Below are 17,400 nucleotides of genomic sequence, written 5' to 3' on the forward strand. Positions count from 1 at the left end.
GATTTTTTAGCGCGTTCTACCTTAGTCCTAGGATGCACGGGGGGAATGGGAGCAGGACAACGAAAGGGAGCGGGAGCCGGGGAAGAGGGATTGGGAGGGGGACTAGTAGCCGACGGTGGCTCAGTTTCATCATCATCATATTCATCAACATTATTATCAAAACTATCAACATAATCATTAACATCATGTTCATCATCTTCAGGTAATTCCTCTTCAAAATTACCAAATCTTCTTTGTAAATGTTCATGATAAGGATCTAATCCACTATTACTATCAATATTAAAAACAGTTTCATCAACATGCGTATAATCATCCGTATTTATTCTTAATTGAGAAGTTTTTTTAGTTTTAGATTGAGAAGTACTACCGGTTTTTTTATTTTTCTTGGATTTTGAGCTAGATAAATTAGTGAACGAATTAACTATGGTTGTTTTACCCTTTTCAATAATGTTTTTTCCAAAATCCATATTCAAAATATAAAAAGTGAGCAAATTATATATAATACGAAAATGATTAGCAAAGTTTTAAACAAATAAACAACTAAATAAGTAGAGACTAGAGATTAATTACTCACAAAATAAATAATTAAATGTAAACAAATAAATAACTAAATGAAAAGTGAGTTGGAACGAATGTACCAAACGTCTACTTAAAAAAGTAGACGTGTATGACCGGAAGGCGAAAATTGAAAGTTGAATTTTGAAGCTCCAATTTCCAAAGTTCAAATTCGTAATTTTAACGAGAAGTCGAGAATAAGAGAATTTAGAGAGTAGAGACTAGAGAGTAGAGAGATTATAAGATATTTTTGTGAGTGAAAAGAATGAAAGATTAGGGGAATTTATAGTTAAAAAAAAGGTTGAAAATGTAGTTTTAAGAAGTTTGGGGTATTAAAAAAAGTTTGGGGGGTAGGGAGGTGTAAATGGGGGGTTATGGGGTGAAAGAGCCGTTGGTGGGGCCCAAAACCCGTTGCCCAACGGCTATTTTTTAAATTTTCAAATTTAAAAAAAAAAAAAAAAAAAAAGTTCCGAACCGGACCGGGACGGAACCGGGACTAACCGGACCGGGACGGACCGGTAAAATCCCGGTTTCCGTCCCGTTACCCCTCCCGGACCGGAATAAGTCCGGAATTAACCGGCACTATCCGGAACTGAGACGGAACCGGTAACGGACCGGAACGGACCGGAACCGGAACCGGAACCTCCCGGTTCCGGTGCCACCCTTACCCCCAACCTTTTTTTTTCAGCCACCCCTACTCCATCGTTGCCCCAACCCCATTTTTTTTCTTCTCCACACCGTATGTTATCTTCTTTAGCCAATCTTGGCATTAGCACTCTCATTGACATCAGGTTTCATGGTGATTATCAGTGAAGGGAAAAAGCGGCACTGATTTCATGGTAGTGCTCGCTGGTTCGGAGTAGAATGAGAGAAAGAGAGGTGGTATTTGTCTCTTTTCCGTCAGAATGGAAGGCGACGAGGGAGTTTGCTGGTACGCAATGAAGGATGGAGAGGAGAGGCCATATCTGATGGTTCACGGGGGTCGTCGGAAGTATGGAGAAAGGAAAACATTGAAGATGAGAACGAGGCGGGAGATAGAACGAGGAACTGGTCATGGCGGCGAAAAAGTTTGCCAACCAGAACTAGTGGTGAGGCCGCCGCTTAAGATGGCTGGTTCTGCGATATGAGGAAAGGAAAATGGTGCGTCAGAGGAGCCCAGATTTTACTTTAAGAAATAAATTAAAATTTTATTATTTTATCTTTTATTTAATAAATTTAGTTGATAATTTGTTTAAATAATAATTAGTGAAGATAATGATGATATGTTATTAATTTAAATGACATGGATTTGACATGTCATCTACTTAAGGGCAAGTGGACTACACACATGGTAGGAGAGACTTAAAAATCTTCTTTTGATTAAGTTTAAGGGTTCAATTGATAATTCATTAAGTAGAAGGATTCACAATACAAACGCATACAAGTACAAGGGTTCACCAGATCATTTCGTCAATTATTAATGTTACTTATTTGAAAATAGCATTATAAGTACTTTAAAAGCCCAAGGGGATCTAAAATAATTACTGAAAGGTAAATTATTGTAACATCTAAGACTCCATGGCCCAATGGATAAGGCGCTGGTCTACGAAACCAGAGATTCTGGGTTCGATCCCCAGTGGAGTCGTATTTTTAATTTTTGTTGCTTACACATACAGGAAGAACATTTTCATTCTATACATCTTATCCTTTTGCTCATCAACAGTGTAATATCTGTTGAATTTAGCCTCTCAGCTGTCTAAACACTGTAATAACGAGAAGTTTTCATTTCTCTAATCACTGAAAAGACGAGACATTCACTATTTTCTTTTCCACCAAGTATACAAAGTAATCGCTTTTACATGAAAGGAAACAAGAGAAACCGTCTGCAATTTGAGTTAACATTGGAGCATTCTCTATAACGATTGAGCTTTCTAATCATTGATAAAGCTGCACTGGAACTTGAACTACTTGGTTTCTTCTAAGAAAGTCCACAAATTCAAGGTGCTAGATGCATCCCGCCATTAAGTTACCATAGCTGATGCTTGGATTCGCTATCCTCAGGGCATTGTTCAAATGAAGTACAGATTCAAACTTCCAGCCTCAAAAACACCTGTCAGCCAAATTGAAGATGTCCAAATGTGATTGTTGCTACAAGCACTGTAAGAGTCTTTTGCAGGAGGTGAATGGGGTTTGGAGTATCAACTTAAAAAGAAATTCTAACAACTGGGAGGTGAATAGGGCTGCTGAATTCTTCCATCTTTTAAACACATATCAGCAGCTAAATAACACAGAAGACAGCATAACATGGATCTCCCTAGCAACAAGGGTGTGATTACGGGGAGTTCATGTTAAGTCCTTGGTATTTTTCAAATAGTTTAGGGACCCATTTTTTACCCTTTTCCCATTTATAAAACCACTTTACTTGTATTCTTGGTAGAACATGACTTACCAAACAACCAGCTTTCTACAGCTTAATCTAGAATCTGCAATACCTTACTCCTAATTTCTCAATAGTAGATTACATGAATAATACAAAAAGGTAATCATAACAAATATTTGCTCATTTTATAAAACTCAACTCCAAACATGCCTTAAAAGATATTTGACATATATTCCAACAATCTAGAATTCAATGCATTGCCAGAACACCAAGGCTTATAGTCTAGTACAAGTAGTATCAGCGAGAGTTTTCCATAAGGTAATTCCTACTACATTCCCCTATGCAATAAGGAAAAAAAATTAAAATACATTGTCAAATATGTTCAAAAACTTGTAAGTAAGTTCATTAACACAAACAAAAATTCAACACCGGAAACTCAGTTAATTGCCAATATGACTGCATACCACTTCAATTTTTTTCTTGACTAATAACAAATACATGGCCATTAAGGCCCAAAACACCCATGCTAGTCTACCAGCGTTGTTTGGAGACTACAATAAACCTGAAGCTTATATTTGGGTGAAAATTTGGTGTATACACAAATACTCCAGAATGTAAAAGATGACGAAATTCTTCCAAATAGCATGGTGTCACCAATCACAATGAAGTCTAAGGAACGCTGTAATAATTTCACAATCTTTCAGATGCCTAAGCTGAAGAAGAACGTTATTGTTATAGGAAGTCAGAAGTTTACCTCCTCTGGTCTATGTTTGCTCTGTCTTGGAAGCCTTCAATTTCACAATCTGCTTGCGGAGATAAGCCTGCTTTAGTTTTTCTCGACGTGCTGCAACTTGTTCTTGCCTACGTAGCTTGAGTTCTGATGCTTTTTCCCTTGCTTGACTTGCTTCTTTATGAACTTCCCTGAGAACAGCAACATGCAATGCAAATGTAAGTAGATAAAGGTTGTGAACAAATTAAATATAGTAAGAGAAAACAGACTGATAAAGCAATAAATGAACTTCTTCGCAAACAATTAACGATAATTTTCTGCACTTGTAACTTATGTTTAGGGATCAAATTCTTTGCTCGGGAAGAAAGTTACTTCTGAAGCAAACTACCCAAGAAAAGGAATGGAAAAATAAACAAAGACAAGAAGAGGAAGGAGGAGAGGGTTTCCTTAAAGCTGACAATCAAGAACAAACCTAAGATACCTAGGATGTTTTGGCACCCAAACGCCCATCCTTAAAATCCAGTCCTGTAATTTATGTTATTTTGATGAATATTGTTAACTGTTTCTCTTTTCTCTGTTTTTTATGGGAGCCTTTCTGCGTTTGAGCACATAAGCAAGTACCATTCTGATAATTTATTGGTTCATAATTCTTCCATCACAATTGAGTAGATGTTTTATTTTCCTAAACCTATTAAATTATATAAGCAGAAAGTGCTTGCAACAAATAATGCTATGCACAAAATGAAACAGACAGGCTTATGAGTGACTGCAAAGTCTCGCAAACATCTTAAGTAGTGTAAAACACAGGAACTAGATTTTTTTTTTCTACTCAGCTGAGCATACAAACATCTAAGCTCAAAAAGGTGTATAGTTTGCAATACATACATTACAAAGCGCTTATGTTCACTTCGGTCGAATGTGCCAGCTTGGCCAAGTCCTGCAGCTTTTGTGTCTGATAGTAGGGAGGCATCATCATCTCCATCTTCATCTCTTGGTTCTGTGTTAGAAATGTCATGCCGTTGAGGCTGCTCAGAGTCTTCCTGCTCCTGGCCCTTCCGAAAGAAATCAACACAGTACTTCTCTTCCTCCTCCCCATCAGAAAGCTCACCCCTCACCAGCTTATCATATAACTTAGCCTTTCGTTCTAAGGCAGCATAGCTTACAGAACCGTCCTTGATTGCTTTCATCTCAAGCTTGTCCCTAAATTGAAGGAGAAAACAGACATGAATTACACTGTCGTGGAATCATAATATTAACATCTCATAGAGAGTCACGCATATGCCTAAAATCCCTAAAGGTTGCGGGCTTGCGGCTTCTCTATTAAAACTAACTTCTTCCTGCAAGGCCGTGCCTTCTCTAATTTAATTAAACACTCTCCACCATTCATGCCTAAAGGTGAAAAAGAATACAAAGTACAGAGGGAACTTGATATGGAAAGACAAAGCAATATGCGACGGGGAGACTGCTGGCACATACAAACATGATTTGATTCTACAGTAAAGGGCTGGAGCACCAATTACTCTAGTGGTTCAGACAATATCCTTGGAGGTTTTCTGGCTCACAGGCCTCATAAGACACCAATATGCTACCAGAGCAGTCCTCCACCCACTGCTTAAACATATGCAGGACTCCAGAAAATTATCCCAAAATAAGATAAAATCCAACTTCAACTCATGATATAATCAATCAGAACAAAGAATCAAAACTGGCCCTAATTTCCACAATTGCATTAAACTATAAAATTCTAGTATATGACTTACTAACCGCCATCCTTTCCCAATTCCAATCCTACAATCAAAGCCAGAATCTTAATCAAATATACAATTGCAATATGTAAGCCTGCTAAGACCAAATTCCAATCTTAGTTTATCACAGAATCCGATTGCTAGAGAATGCTAGTATCCACTCTTTGATATTAACAAACAACCATTAACACATTCTTACTTTACCAAAATAGATTGTAACCTCAATTATGAAACCTCAGAACCTGAACACGAAAAATTGAAAACGAATACTATAATCAAATAGCAAAAAATAGGGCAAGGGAAGCAGAAACTATACTTGGCCTCTCTGGCATCAACCCCATGATTCTTAGACGAAAAAACGTTCTTGGCAGTTATCTTCTTCTTGGCACGATGGATCTCTAGATGGGAATAATTCGGGTCAGCAGCAGAAGGGTGGACGGTCTCTTTGGCGACGCGTTTGGCCTCTTCTTGAGATTTGTATAATTGGGCTTTAAGCTCAAGGATGGAAGAAGCACCGACGCCTTCAATAGGTCGGATCTTTTTGGGCATGATGGTGGATTCCGTTAGCCATCCTAACGACTCCACCACAACCCTCTTCTTCTCCTTCTTCTCCCCTCCCTCCGCCATTGATTTCTTGCTCTGCACAAATTCACACACACCTGTATTGGTTTTTGATGGTTCGAGTTGTTCCTTCGCTTCTTCTCGCTGTCGTTTGGGTTAGGATTGAGGATTTGGGAAATTTTGGAGACTTTATTTGAAATACGACATTTTATAGGGGCTTTCTGAGAAACTTACAAATATTCTTCTCTTCAAAAAATATTCCATGGGCAAGTGGTCAAATTTGGCTATGAGCTATATGAAATGAAATATTAAATTTGTTTTTCCGTTAATAGTTGGGCTTAAATGTTTCGTCATTATTACTGAAATAGGTTGAATATCGTTATTGTAAAAGTAAAAACTTTGCCTTCGATAATGTCACATGTCTCATGATTAAAAAAACCTTTAACATAGTTCAACTTCTTAATTTTGATAATTTCCCCCTCCTTTTCGATGTTCATTGAATTCCTTAGCTTTTTTATTCGGATTGAAAATTCTCTGCTTGTGCAATAATTGAATTGGAAGAACTCTTTTATTTTTGTTTATCTCTTTATGTCATTATCACCATCACCAATACCATTATTTTTATTTCGATTTTCCTTATTCTTTCTCTCACTCTGTTGCTTTAGCGCTTTATTCACTAACAGAAGGAAATGTGCTAAATGACTTGAACATGCAATATAAGATTTTATCATTATTATGCAAGTAAGCGTCTAAGGAGAAAGTAAGAGTGGTTGGCGGTATAGATAGTGACTGAGAGAGAGAAAGGATAATGCAAAGAAAATTCAAAATTTACAATTACGAAGAAGGGTCAAATTTGTTCTTGAACTATGTGAAACTTTCGATTTTTAAATGTAAAGCAAATTTAATCTATTTTAGTAACATTAAAGATATATTTGACCTAATTATCAATAAATAATTTTTTTTATTTCGCCTATTTTTTTTGTATTTTTATCCTATCATCTACACAATATAAAACATATAATTTTTAAAAGATAATATATAATTAACTCATACGTATTTTATTTATGTAAAATCATATAAAATGATAATCAGACATTTTACTTGATGTGCTAAATTTTGTACGAAGCAACTAAAAAAGCCATTAAACTTAATATTAGCTACCTATTGAACATATATTAGTTATGCAAAAATTATCAAAATATATTACAAATTTATTAATTATGTATATTTAAAACTAATTCTTTACTATTTAAACAAACAAAAAAATATTTTGTTATATATTATCAGGGTTTATTTTGTTACTTTAATTCATGCTTTATTGACAATATAATTTTTTGTTTAAAGGATGTGGTGCAACAAATGAGGCTGCTCCTCCCTTAACCAGATGTCTCAAGTTCGAGCCCTGAATATTAAAGAATTCTTAGTAAGGAGCGATTCCCCCAAAATGAAAACTTATACGGTGCGAATCTGAGTTAGTTGGGCTCCAATATGGGTGGTGTAAGACAATACAAAAACAAAAAAATGTGGTTTGAGCCCTAAATATGAAAGAATCCTTAGTAAGGAGCGATTTTCCCAAAATGGAAATTTATACGGTGCGAATCTGAATTAGTCTGGCTCCAATATGGGTGGTGTAAGACGATACAAAAACAAAAAAATGTGGTTCGAGCCCTAAATATGAAAGAATCCTTAGTAAAGAGCGATTTCCCCAAAATGGAAACCTATACGGTGCGAATCTAAAATAGTCGGGCTCCAATGCGGGTGGTGTAAGACAATACAAAAACAAAAACAAAAAATTGTGTTTGTTTTAAAAATAAATTTTTTGCCCCCATGCAGGATCGAACTACAGACCTCCAGTTTACAAGACTGGCGCTCTACCACTGAGCTATAGGGGCTTCATTATTTTGATTGTTGCGTTTATGCATTTATAATATTATTATTTATCAGCCAAGCAATAGAAACTTGAAGTCTTTCATTTTAAGTATGTAGCTTTTTTGTTTTTAGGATTATCTATTTGGACTTTTTGAAATGAATTACTACTCCTAGTGAATACGTCCTTTCTTGTACCATTGTTGGAATAGTTTTCGATTGAAAATAGTCTAAATCTTACATTAAAAGCTCAACCAACCAACAAATTATTGAGTTTGGACAAAGGCGAAATACCCACCTTGAAGTGACAAGAAGAAGACATACACACCACAAGCAGTAGCAGGGTGTGGGGAGGTGGAGTATACGCAAACCTTAATCCTACCTTGTGAAGGTAGAGGGGTTGTTTCCGAAAGGAAGTAAATATGATTAATGATGATCAAACAAACTAAATTAAATATAGAAACTTACAAATACTTAGTGCTTGTACATAACAAGCATTATTCAGTAGATAGATTATATTACTCCAGAAACAGGGAAATTGAATGTTCAGATAGCATTGGAGAAGCCAAAAGATCCATAATGTTCAAGTAAAGTTTTCGATTAACATTTCAGCGCTTCTTATTGCCTGTTGAAACTTCCCAAGCTTGTAAGATATGGTTCACTATGTCCTCTACGCCAACCCCATGCTTCACCTGCAGTTGAATCAACACATTCATATCGCGTTAGGAATCAATAGATAAAAATGACCCTGTGACATTTTCCTGTGGTGTAGCTACGCAATGTATAGTTTCAACAAACAAACCAGCTTCCAATACTGTAACGTGCCTGCTTTTAAACCGCACATTTGCACAAGAAAATTCAGACTTTTCACAAATGAAATCTCATTCTTTTCTCTAGTACTAGTTCTTAATAGTAGGCAAATCTTCTGCTGTACCCACCCCTCTCAACTTTTCCTTTCCAGTCAAGAAGTTTATATATCTTGGATCATGTTATCAAAGAAGTATATCTGAACTAGACTATTTGTATTATTTGGTCACTAAAAGCGCATCTTTATAAACGAAGATTCAGAAGCTTCTCCACCATCATCAAACAACTTCAAATAGAAGACGAGGGAAATGCCCCAAAGAATCACGAGAAACTAAAAGAGAACAAAAGATGTATGTCTGACATGAAAACAATTTCTTTCACTGTTGCCTTGTGTAGTCACAATTTAGGAAAGCAAATGTAACATGGAATTCTACATAGCCAGGGCAATGATTCAAATTGCTAACACAAGCCAATACGACTTTTTACACAGCTATTACTATATTCTCTTAAATCATCAATCCCCACAGTGACCAAGCTATTTTGAATAGCATGTAAATTCAGGATCAGTTTCAAAATGTATTGGTGTGCTTAAGTATATTTACTATGAAAAGGGTATATACTGAAGTCAAATCAAATGAAAACAATGCAAATGATATTACTACGAGTTGATTTTGAACTTTTGGAGATAGAAAGTCTATTTATTTATGGAAAAAAGGTTAATGTTTCCCGGACAAGCTATACAGACAGAAGGTAGAACAAAGGGAGTTATTTTCGGACAAACTTTTTACATTTCAAGAATTCACAAAAAACACAAATGACATTTTGTATATGCACATCATTGTTTACTCTTCAAATACTGGGCAGTTATATAAGCTGATCTTTCAAATAGGTAAAGCTTGAACAGTGGTGATTTGATTGAGAGTCATTCATACTAATAAAATTACAAAAAACAAAAATGAATAGAGATGAGAAAATTAATGAACCTGAGCAAAAACAAAAGGGCCACCATCCCGCATCCGAAGTGCATCACGCTCCATGACGGACAAATCTGCTCCCACAGCTGCTGCCAAGTCGGTCTTATTTATCACCTAAATTTAAGAACCAACAATCAAATAATAATTTGATCATGTGCAGACAGAAGTTTACACTAGATAAATTTTAGAAGTCGAAATGTGCATAATAAGAAACATACAAGGAGATCTGCTTGCGTAATTCCGGGGCCTCCTTTTCGAGGAATTTTGTCACCCGCTGATACATCTATTATGTAGATTATGTAGTCAGCAAGTTCCCTACTGAAGTTGGCAGCTAGGTTGTCTGCAATGAAGGAACTTTTATTAAATGACGAGAGACCAAAATTGAAACGGGTTAATAGATCATACAGTGATGTAAATCTTACTGAAAATATAAACTTAAATATCCTTATTAGTTTGCGTCTGCAACAGTTTTTATGACCAATTACCTCCACCAGATTCACAGAGTAGTATATCTGCTTTGTACAAATTAGAAAGCTCCTCAAGAGGTCCAAGGTTAATGCTTATATCTTCCCTAATAGCAGCATGTGGGCATCCTCCTGTCTCCACAGCTCGAATCCTTTCCTCCGGCAATGCACCATGTTTTATTAAGAACTCTCCATCTTCTTTCGTGAATATATCATTTGTTACCTACAAAGAAATGCATCTTAACATGGACAACAATTCATTCTACATCTTCGAACAAAAAAGTGAAGATTTCATGATCATAGACTTGGAAAGTGATGAAAGAGCATCGGAATTCCTGAACACCAAATACATCCCTGAACATAACTTATTTCCTGCCAAACTAACAAACGTCAAGTAAACTCCCAAAACTTTGGTTTGAAGTTTTGGCAGATGCCAATATGTGATGTGCAGGAAGGAGTTCTTAATGATTGAAAAACAAGAACATGACCTATGAGATAATCTTCGAAGGCAATTGTGAATAAAGAATGTTGTTATTCCACTTGAATGACTCAATCAAATGGAAAATTGCACATAACCCCCATCTTCATCTAGAATTTCTAATGATGAGGCAGAGAAAGATATGAAAACCACCAATAAACTTCAGCTTCGTACTTCAAACCACAAAAGGGAATCCGGAAGTTCCAAACAATTGTGCAGACTAAAGTTGTTCATGAAGCAATTATATCATAATGGCAAAAGAAAGAAATCATTTGGTGGTACATACTGCTGCAAGACTGTATTTGTCCCTCAAGACTTTACATAATGCCAGCATTAGAGCTGTTTTCCTGCATATAAAAGAACAGTTAGTCCCTCAAAATCTCAACATGTTCAACCAAAATTTTACAAGCTAATTACACAAGAAAGAAACTAAGTGTGGAGGAAAAGCAAAAGCAAAAACTAATACTACAATAACAATAACAATAACATCCCAGTGAAGTCCCACCAAGTGGGGTTTGGGGAGGGTAGAGTGTACTCAAATCTTACCACTACCTCGTGGAGGTAGAAACTGTTTCTGAAAGACCCTCGGAGAGGCAAAAACTAATACTATACAGTAAAAATCAATTCACTTCAGTACATTATGAACCTTGAACTGAAAAGGAAAATTCTCTTGCACACTCATACACACACTCACACAGTAAGATATGTGTCTAATGGAACAATTGTGTTCCTACATGCAGAGTTCTAAAGATTCAATTTTTATCTATAAAAATGGCCCCTTTTGTTTTTTACTTGTGTTGCTGCAGCTGAAAGAAAATCCTACTTATAACAGATACCAAAAGCTACTAAATATCATCCTCCCCCTTCTACTCTCATTTCTCAAAGATTGCATTTTTCTTCTCAAATACTGAAAACCCTTTTACTTGAACACACATCCCAAGACATAAATTCAAGAAAAATTGAGGGAAAAGAAGATATACCCAGTACCAACAGGGCCGCCAATTCCAATAGTAAAGGCTCTTTCACTGAAATTCCTGTCAATAAGTGGAGGTGCCCTTCTGCTAAAGTAGCCAGGTGAATAAATAGGTTCATGAGAGTGAGGAGCCAACCCATCATGACTATGGTATACTTTCCCATCTGCTCCTACCCATGATGTTGCTTTTGTGTCCCTGATTCATAAATTAAGTCAACTAATTAATCAAGAATCAACCCCAAAAAAATTAAAAATTAAAAAAATGACAGAGCAAGTTTGCACTCATGGGTATGGTCATGATTATGATGGTGGTGATCATGGTCATGGTCATGCATATGGTGATCTGGAGAAGCCATTTGAGGTGTTGGGAGAGTGGAGATTCTCACAGTCACAGAGGGTATATCAAGAACAGTGGAGATAAAAGATTCCGAATCTGTCAATCGATTAAAATATTCCTTAAATTATTCTTTCTTTATTGGGAATAGTTGGTGAAAAGAGAATTTCTAATGGTGGTCCTTTATATTTAAGAAGTTAGTTTAATCTTGTCCTTCAAATGTGGTTGTGAGCAAAATTGGTTCTTTATTTTTATTAGAGGTAGACGGTTTATAAGAGTAGAGCAAGTTATTAACACGGGAAATAATGTTACTCCATGATGTCTCATTTTTTTAATTTTAATTTTTCACATGACATGTTTAAGATCATAAGATTAAAAGACATTTTGATACATTTTACATATCTTTAATTTAAGACTATAAGATTCAAAATTTTGTTTACTTTTTTCAAGTTAAAATTAAAAAAATAAATTGAAACGGAAGAAGTAATTTAAAGTTGAATGATGGACATTTTCCAAGAAGAGAGCATGTTATTAAACGAAGTCCATTTAACATTAAATGGTGAACATGATCAAAAGTGTACACTTTTTTAGTAGAGATATAAGATTACTTTGTTCAAAATTATACTTGAAGAACAAAAATAAACTTAGCACTAAAAATAAAGGACCATGTGGTGATAAGTTATATATTCTCAAGGCTGTGGAGTCTTTTTGGAGTAATTCTTTTAAAAGACTACATTTTCCAAAAAAATTAGAATTCTAAATGAGCCTTTCCTAATTTAGGTACTTGTTGTAGTAAAATGTAAACACATATAATTCTTTAACTTATGGTGCCTTTCCTAAAATATTTGCAAATGTTTGATATCTAATCACCTTTTGATTGACCAGAATTTTATGTATTTTTTTAGTTGTTGATAACTGAATGTATACTTAATTGCTTATAAACAACTGAGCTTAATTTGACCATGCCTATTTTGAGACTTATCTACTGGACAATAGATTGGAAATATTGAGAAACACTTGTAACAAACATGCATGTCCCCCCAATAACTTATTATATGATTTTGATTTTTTTTCATTATTGATTTTCATACAAGATACATATGCAACACACGTACCCAGAAACTAGTAGTTTCCAAGAAACATGAAAACATTTCAAGTTTGTTGAAATAATTTGTTTAGGACATTATTTCTAGAAAAGAAAGTCCCAAGTGCATTGCTTTTCCTTCCTGACTCAGTTCTCATTATCATCTTCTGTTCATCACTTTGAGTAACAACTATTTCCACTTGAGGTGTTATAGTTTCATTATTGTCAAGAATGACCCCTTGCTTTTGTATATATTCCCATTTGTCTTGGAAAAGATAGAATAATCCCATGAATGAGATTTGAGCTGTAAAAATTATTGTCCAAAGACTTATTGGTTTAGATGTCCTTTGATTGTAAGCATTTAAGCCTGTGTAAGTGTTGATAATTCCTGCCAAGCATATTGTTGTTCCAAGTAGCCAATGGAAAAAGTACCATACACTTCTTCCTTTACTTCCCCTGTAGTCCAAAATAAGTTAGTCTTCAGTTAAATCCCATAGAGGAATTCAAGATTTTGAGTTAGTTGATTCAGAAAGAGTGTGATCTAACTATATGTTTTTGGTATATGTACACATAATTCTAGTTGAAAACTATGGTTTAGTGGAACCATAGAAGCACCTAGATGTGCATTACTCATACTGACATTATGCTTGTAATTATAAGTGTATGTACAAAAGGCTCAAAGGTGTGATATAGTGTCAATGAAATTGGTGGAAATTGTTAAACAGATCTACGTTCAAATTCTAATAAAGATAGAAAACGTACTCTAGAGCCAATGTTAGGAGTTTGGGGGTTCTAAATCAAATTTGTTTGGGGGTTCACATGTTAATATACATATATTTATTTAATTTTTAAATACAAATATAGAATCTACGAAAAAGCTAGTGGGTTCGTCCGAACCCATGAACCCCCACCTAACTCCGCCTCTGCTCTAGATAATTTGTTTGCATCCATAAGTTGGTGAATAAAACTACTCAATACTTGAATTAATGAAAAATAACAAATACTGAATAGTATAGTTGATTTTCGTGCAAAATAACTATAACATCATCTTTATAAAGAAAAGTATAGGTACAAAAGGACAAACAACAAATCTAAAGAAATACCATGGGCTACAAAAGTAACTCATAGAAAAACTCGAAACGGTTTTGAGCAAGAGAGTATTTGTACCCTAAAAATACACAATTGAGTAGGTAGAGGATATCTAAGGGTTTAAAACAACTCTCTCTAAGTAACTCAATAAAATAGCCTCGGGAGAGGGGACACAATGACCAACCCTAGGCGATTGTTTATAAAAAACACAAATCTTTACAAAGTCGTAAGTCCATGTATACATGTAGATTAATTTTCTTTTAGAAAGCCAAGGTGCTGCTTTTCCTACATATATTTTTATAATTCAACCTAGGCTAAGTTTCACTATATCTATTAGTTGTGTTGAAAATAAAGGAAAAGTTACCTCTTAGGCCTTCGAAATCCCATAAAAAATTGGACATAGATGGCAATATAAAGTGCTAAGCCTATTCTTTGGTGATTGTTGTTGAACAAATTTTCAAAGCTCTTTATTGATAGCACAGCTCCAGCAGTAGCCAACACCACAGAGAGCACCTTTTCAATTAGAAAATAGAAAAAAAAAAAAATAGGATCAATTATTACAGCCAGAAACAAAAGACATAACATAATTTTTTAATTTTCTATTAGTTAAATTAATCCTCATTTTTGTCACATACAATGGACATAATCATAGTCAAATATGTTTTTACTTATACTCCCACCAAACTGTGGGCTCACATAAAATGAATTTTGAACTTTTTAATCCTTACTATGATTAAAGTGCACCTATGATAATTAAGTAGCAGAAAAAGTGAAGATCATTACTTGTCATGGCACAAAAGAAACATCTTTCATTCATCAAAGAGATGTCAAAAAAGTTTGTTTTTTACAACAATTTCAAAAAAATTCAGAATTTGAAATTAAATCTCCATCTGTTTCAATTTGATTATCTTACTTTCCTTTTTAATGTATTTCGAAAAGAATGTATCTTTCCTTTTGTGACATGTGTCATGTTTTAAAATTTACACCACAATATCCAGAGGACATTTCGGTATATTCTTTTTACTTTTTAAACTTCGTGCCAAGTTGAAACTAGACAAACGAATTAAAACGAAGGAGTATTAAATACCTGAAGAGTTCCATGAAGATAAAAGAGAATTTTGAGTTTTATTGTGCTACACTCTTCTGTGTTGGAGAGTCTTATTGTGAGTATTCCAGCAGGCATCAAGAATCCCATTGAAGCCCATAATAATATTCCATGAATTTCAATATCAAATATCCTATGAGAATTCACCTGTACAAATACTTTTCATTACTTGTCAAATTCTCATTCCTTGATTGAAAAAAAAATAGAAAGGAAGGGAAAGTGAAATATCTTAAAACTCACAACAATTTTGTATTGGGGGGGGGGGGGGGGAGGGGGAGGGGGGGGGGGTCATACCTTAGGAACATGTTGGTTAATGCTAATCAACTGGCTATTGAGTTGGATCTCTTCATTGGATAAACAAAAAATGAAATGTGGAAATACATAAAAAGCAAAGACAGAAATAAGTGACATCCAATATTTCCTCATTCTTGATTCTTCAGAGAACAAAAAGATCAGCAGCTTTAAAAAGGCAGCAAATTTAGTACTGAAGAAATCTGATTTTTTAGGAAAGTTGGGTAATATGATGGAAGAGGAAACTCAAGATGACAAATTATTTATTGTAGTGGGATATAAACTTTTAAAACCATGCAAGGAATTAAAGGACTACTTTTAAAGTTTTTTCACTTTATAACATTCTTAGCTTTTATAGCTTTTTTTTATTATTATGATATTTCTAATGACAAACAAGGATAACCATATTGACTTTATTTAATCTTAGATATAATGATGAGCATGTTATCTAGATTAGACTAAAGACATTTTGTAATTTGTATTAGCTCTACTACGATGTATCTTTTGTTTCTTGTATAAAAAAGGTACTCTTAGATCATTTAACAAAAAGACCAAGTGTCCATTTCTTCATGTCTTGTGCAAAATTGCTAGCTATATATAATAGTAATAACCTTTACTTTTCATATACTAAAAGTTACTACACTAGATAACACAATAACTACGGCTTCAGTTCCAAACAAGATCGGATTGGCTATATGAATTCCCACACTCCATTTAAATGCATCTCATATAATCATTTATGAGGATCCATCATGAATTGACAAGTTTTATATTAGCTGTCAGCCTACCATAACTCTCCTCCTTTATCTGGACTTGAGACCGACAATGTGAACAAGTTCATTTATAATTGAAGTTGATAATAAGTTAGCATTCCATGCATGATTAGACAAGGTTAATATATCCCCTTCTCAAAATTCAAGGGGTTGATAGAGACACAATTATAGCTAGAAAAGAATTTTTAAATGTACAGTTAAGAATAACACCACAAGTTTCAATCATTTGGAATATATATGGGAGATATCACTTTTCTAACCAAAAATTGAACAAACACCAAACATATGATTTCTTCACAAAAACATATGAGCATTGCTACTACTAGATTCAACCAAAGCTTGATTAACAAGTTTTTTTTTTTATGCCAGTTAATGTCAAGTTTTAGTACAAGACAGCTCAACAGTAGAAAATGGTAATGATATTTGCATACTGGTGGTAGACAAAGATAAAGTACTTTTGCCCCATGTAATCATATACCAAAACTTCTTTCTTCACATTCATAATAATGGTTCCCAAAGTGTACCATTAAAAAGCATATACATATGAATTATAATATCAATATAGTTTAACGTGTGATAGTAAGTTAGTTACCTCAATCTTAAAAAGTGACTTGATTGTGTAAATGATTCTTAAGCATCGTTAGTGCATAAAACTTAAAATTGTTCTACAAATAGATCATACTTAGGTGTCCTATATCCTTTCCTCATCAACTATTTCCATATTTCAATTTTATGTAATTTCTATCTATTTTAACTAAAAGAAACAAGTAATTCCTCTTCCTATTCACTTAAGAAATATTGGTTGAAGGAACTTTAGGAAAATGTTAATTTATGACAAAGTTTGAAACTCAAAAATATTTTATCTTATTCTTTGTTGATCAAAGTAGAAAAGGATACCCTTATTTTATCCCTGTAGAAAGATTAGTGTCATGGCTTACTTTTTACTTTAATATATTGAGTATCCCCTTTTCATTTCCTCTCTTTGAAATTCTTGATTGAGGTTGGTGAAAATAAACTGTCCAAGTAATATAAGAGGTTATTTCATCTTAGGCTTGTCAAACATTGCAGCTATATAAAGTAGTTTTGACAAAACTTTAGTACTACCTTTGTTGGAGTAATAATAGCTCTTTTGTAGCAAATGAAAGGCATTTTGACATGTATCCTAGTTTGGTGAGGGGTCACATCCATGTCCTAAATTCCATCTTTGTTATG

The 17,400-nt window shown here is 34.4% G+C and overlaps 2 protein-coding genes and 2 non-coding genes across 4 annotated transcripts; 1 reads left to right on the forward strand and 3 right to left on the reverse strand.

Moving 5' to 3' along the window:
• The first annotated feature begins 2,106 nt into the window (after positions 1–2,106).
• On the forward strand, positions 2,107–2,179 carry TRNAR-ACG (transfer RNA arginine (anticodon ACG)). The gene has a single exon. It is a non-coding gene; the product is annotated as a tRNA-Arg (tRNA).
• A 240-nt stretch (positions 2,180–2,419) lies between these two features.
• Positions 2,420–15,550, reverse strand: LOC125836368 (uncharacterized). The gene is made up of 13 exons (XM_049515544.1): positions 15,419–15,550; positions 15,107–15,271; positions 14,384–14,532; positions 13,012–13,386; positions 11,520–11,708; positions 10,826–10,886; positions 10,083–10,284; positions 9,816–9,937; positions 9,607–9,711; positions 5,706–6,094; positions 4,530–4,844; positions 3,669–3,835; positions 2,420–2,644 (listed from the first exon to the last, which is right to left on the reverse strand). The coding sequence occupies exons 1-12, from the start codon at positions 15,548–15,550 to the stop codon at positions 3,679–3,681; spliced, it is 2,361 nt and encodes a 786-aa protein (XP_049371501.1). The 3' UTR covers positions 2,420–2,644; positions 3,669–3,678.
• TRNAT-UGU (transfer RNA threonine (anticodon UGU)) lies at positions 7,771–7,842 on the reverse strand. The gene has a single exon. It is a non-coding gene; the product is annotated as a tRNA-Thr (tRNA).
• Positions 8,227–11,936, reverse strand: LOC125836459 (urease accessory protein G). Its single transcript, XM_049515630.1, has 7 exons — positions 11,795–11,936; positions 11,520–11,708; positions 10,826–10,886; positions 10,083–10,284; positions 9,816–9,937; positions 9,607–9,711; positions 8,227–8,508 (listed from the first exon to the last, which is right to left on the reverse strand). Exons 1-7 carry the CDS (start codon positions 11,866–11,868, stop codon positions 8,425–8,427), a joined length of 837 nt encoding a protein of 278 aa, XP_049371587.1. The 5' UTR covers positions 11,869–11,936; the 3' UTR covers positions 8,227–8,424.
• Positions 15,551–17,400: the final 1,850 nt, after the last annotated feature.

This window comes from Solanum verrucosum, unplaced genomic scaffold (assembly GCF_900185275.1).
Source record: "Solanum verrucosum unplaced genomic scaffold, falcon-dt-bn FXZP01000278.1, whole genome shotgun sequence".
Lineage (NCBI taxonomy): Eukaryota > Viridiplantae > Streptophyta > Magnoliopsida > Solanales > Solanaceae > Solanum > Solanum verrucosum.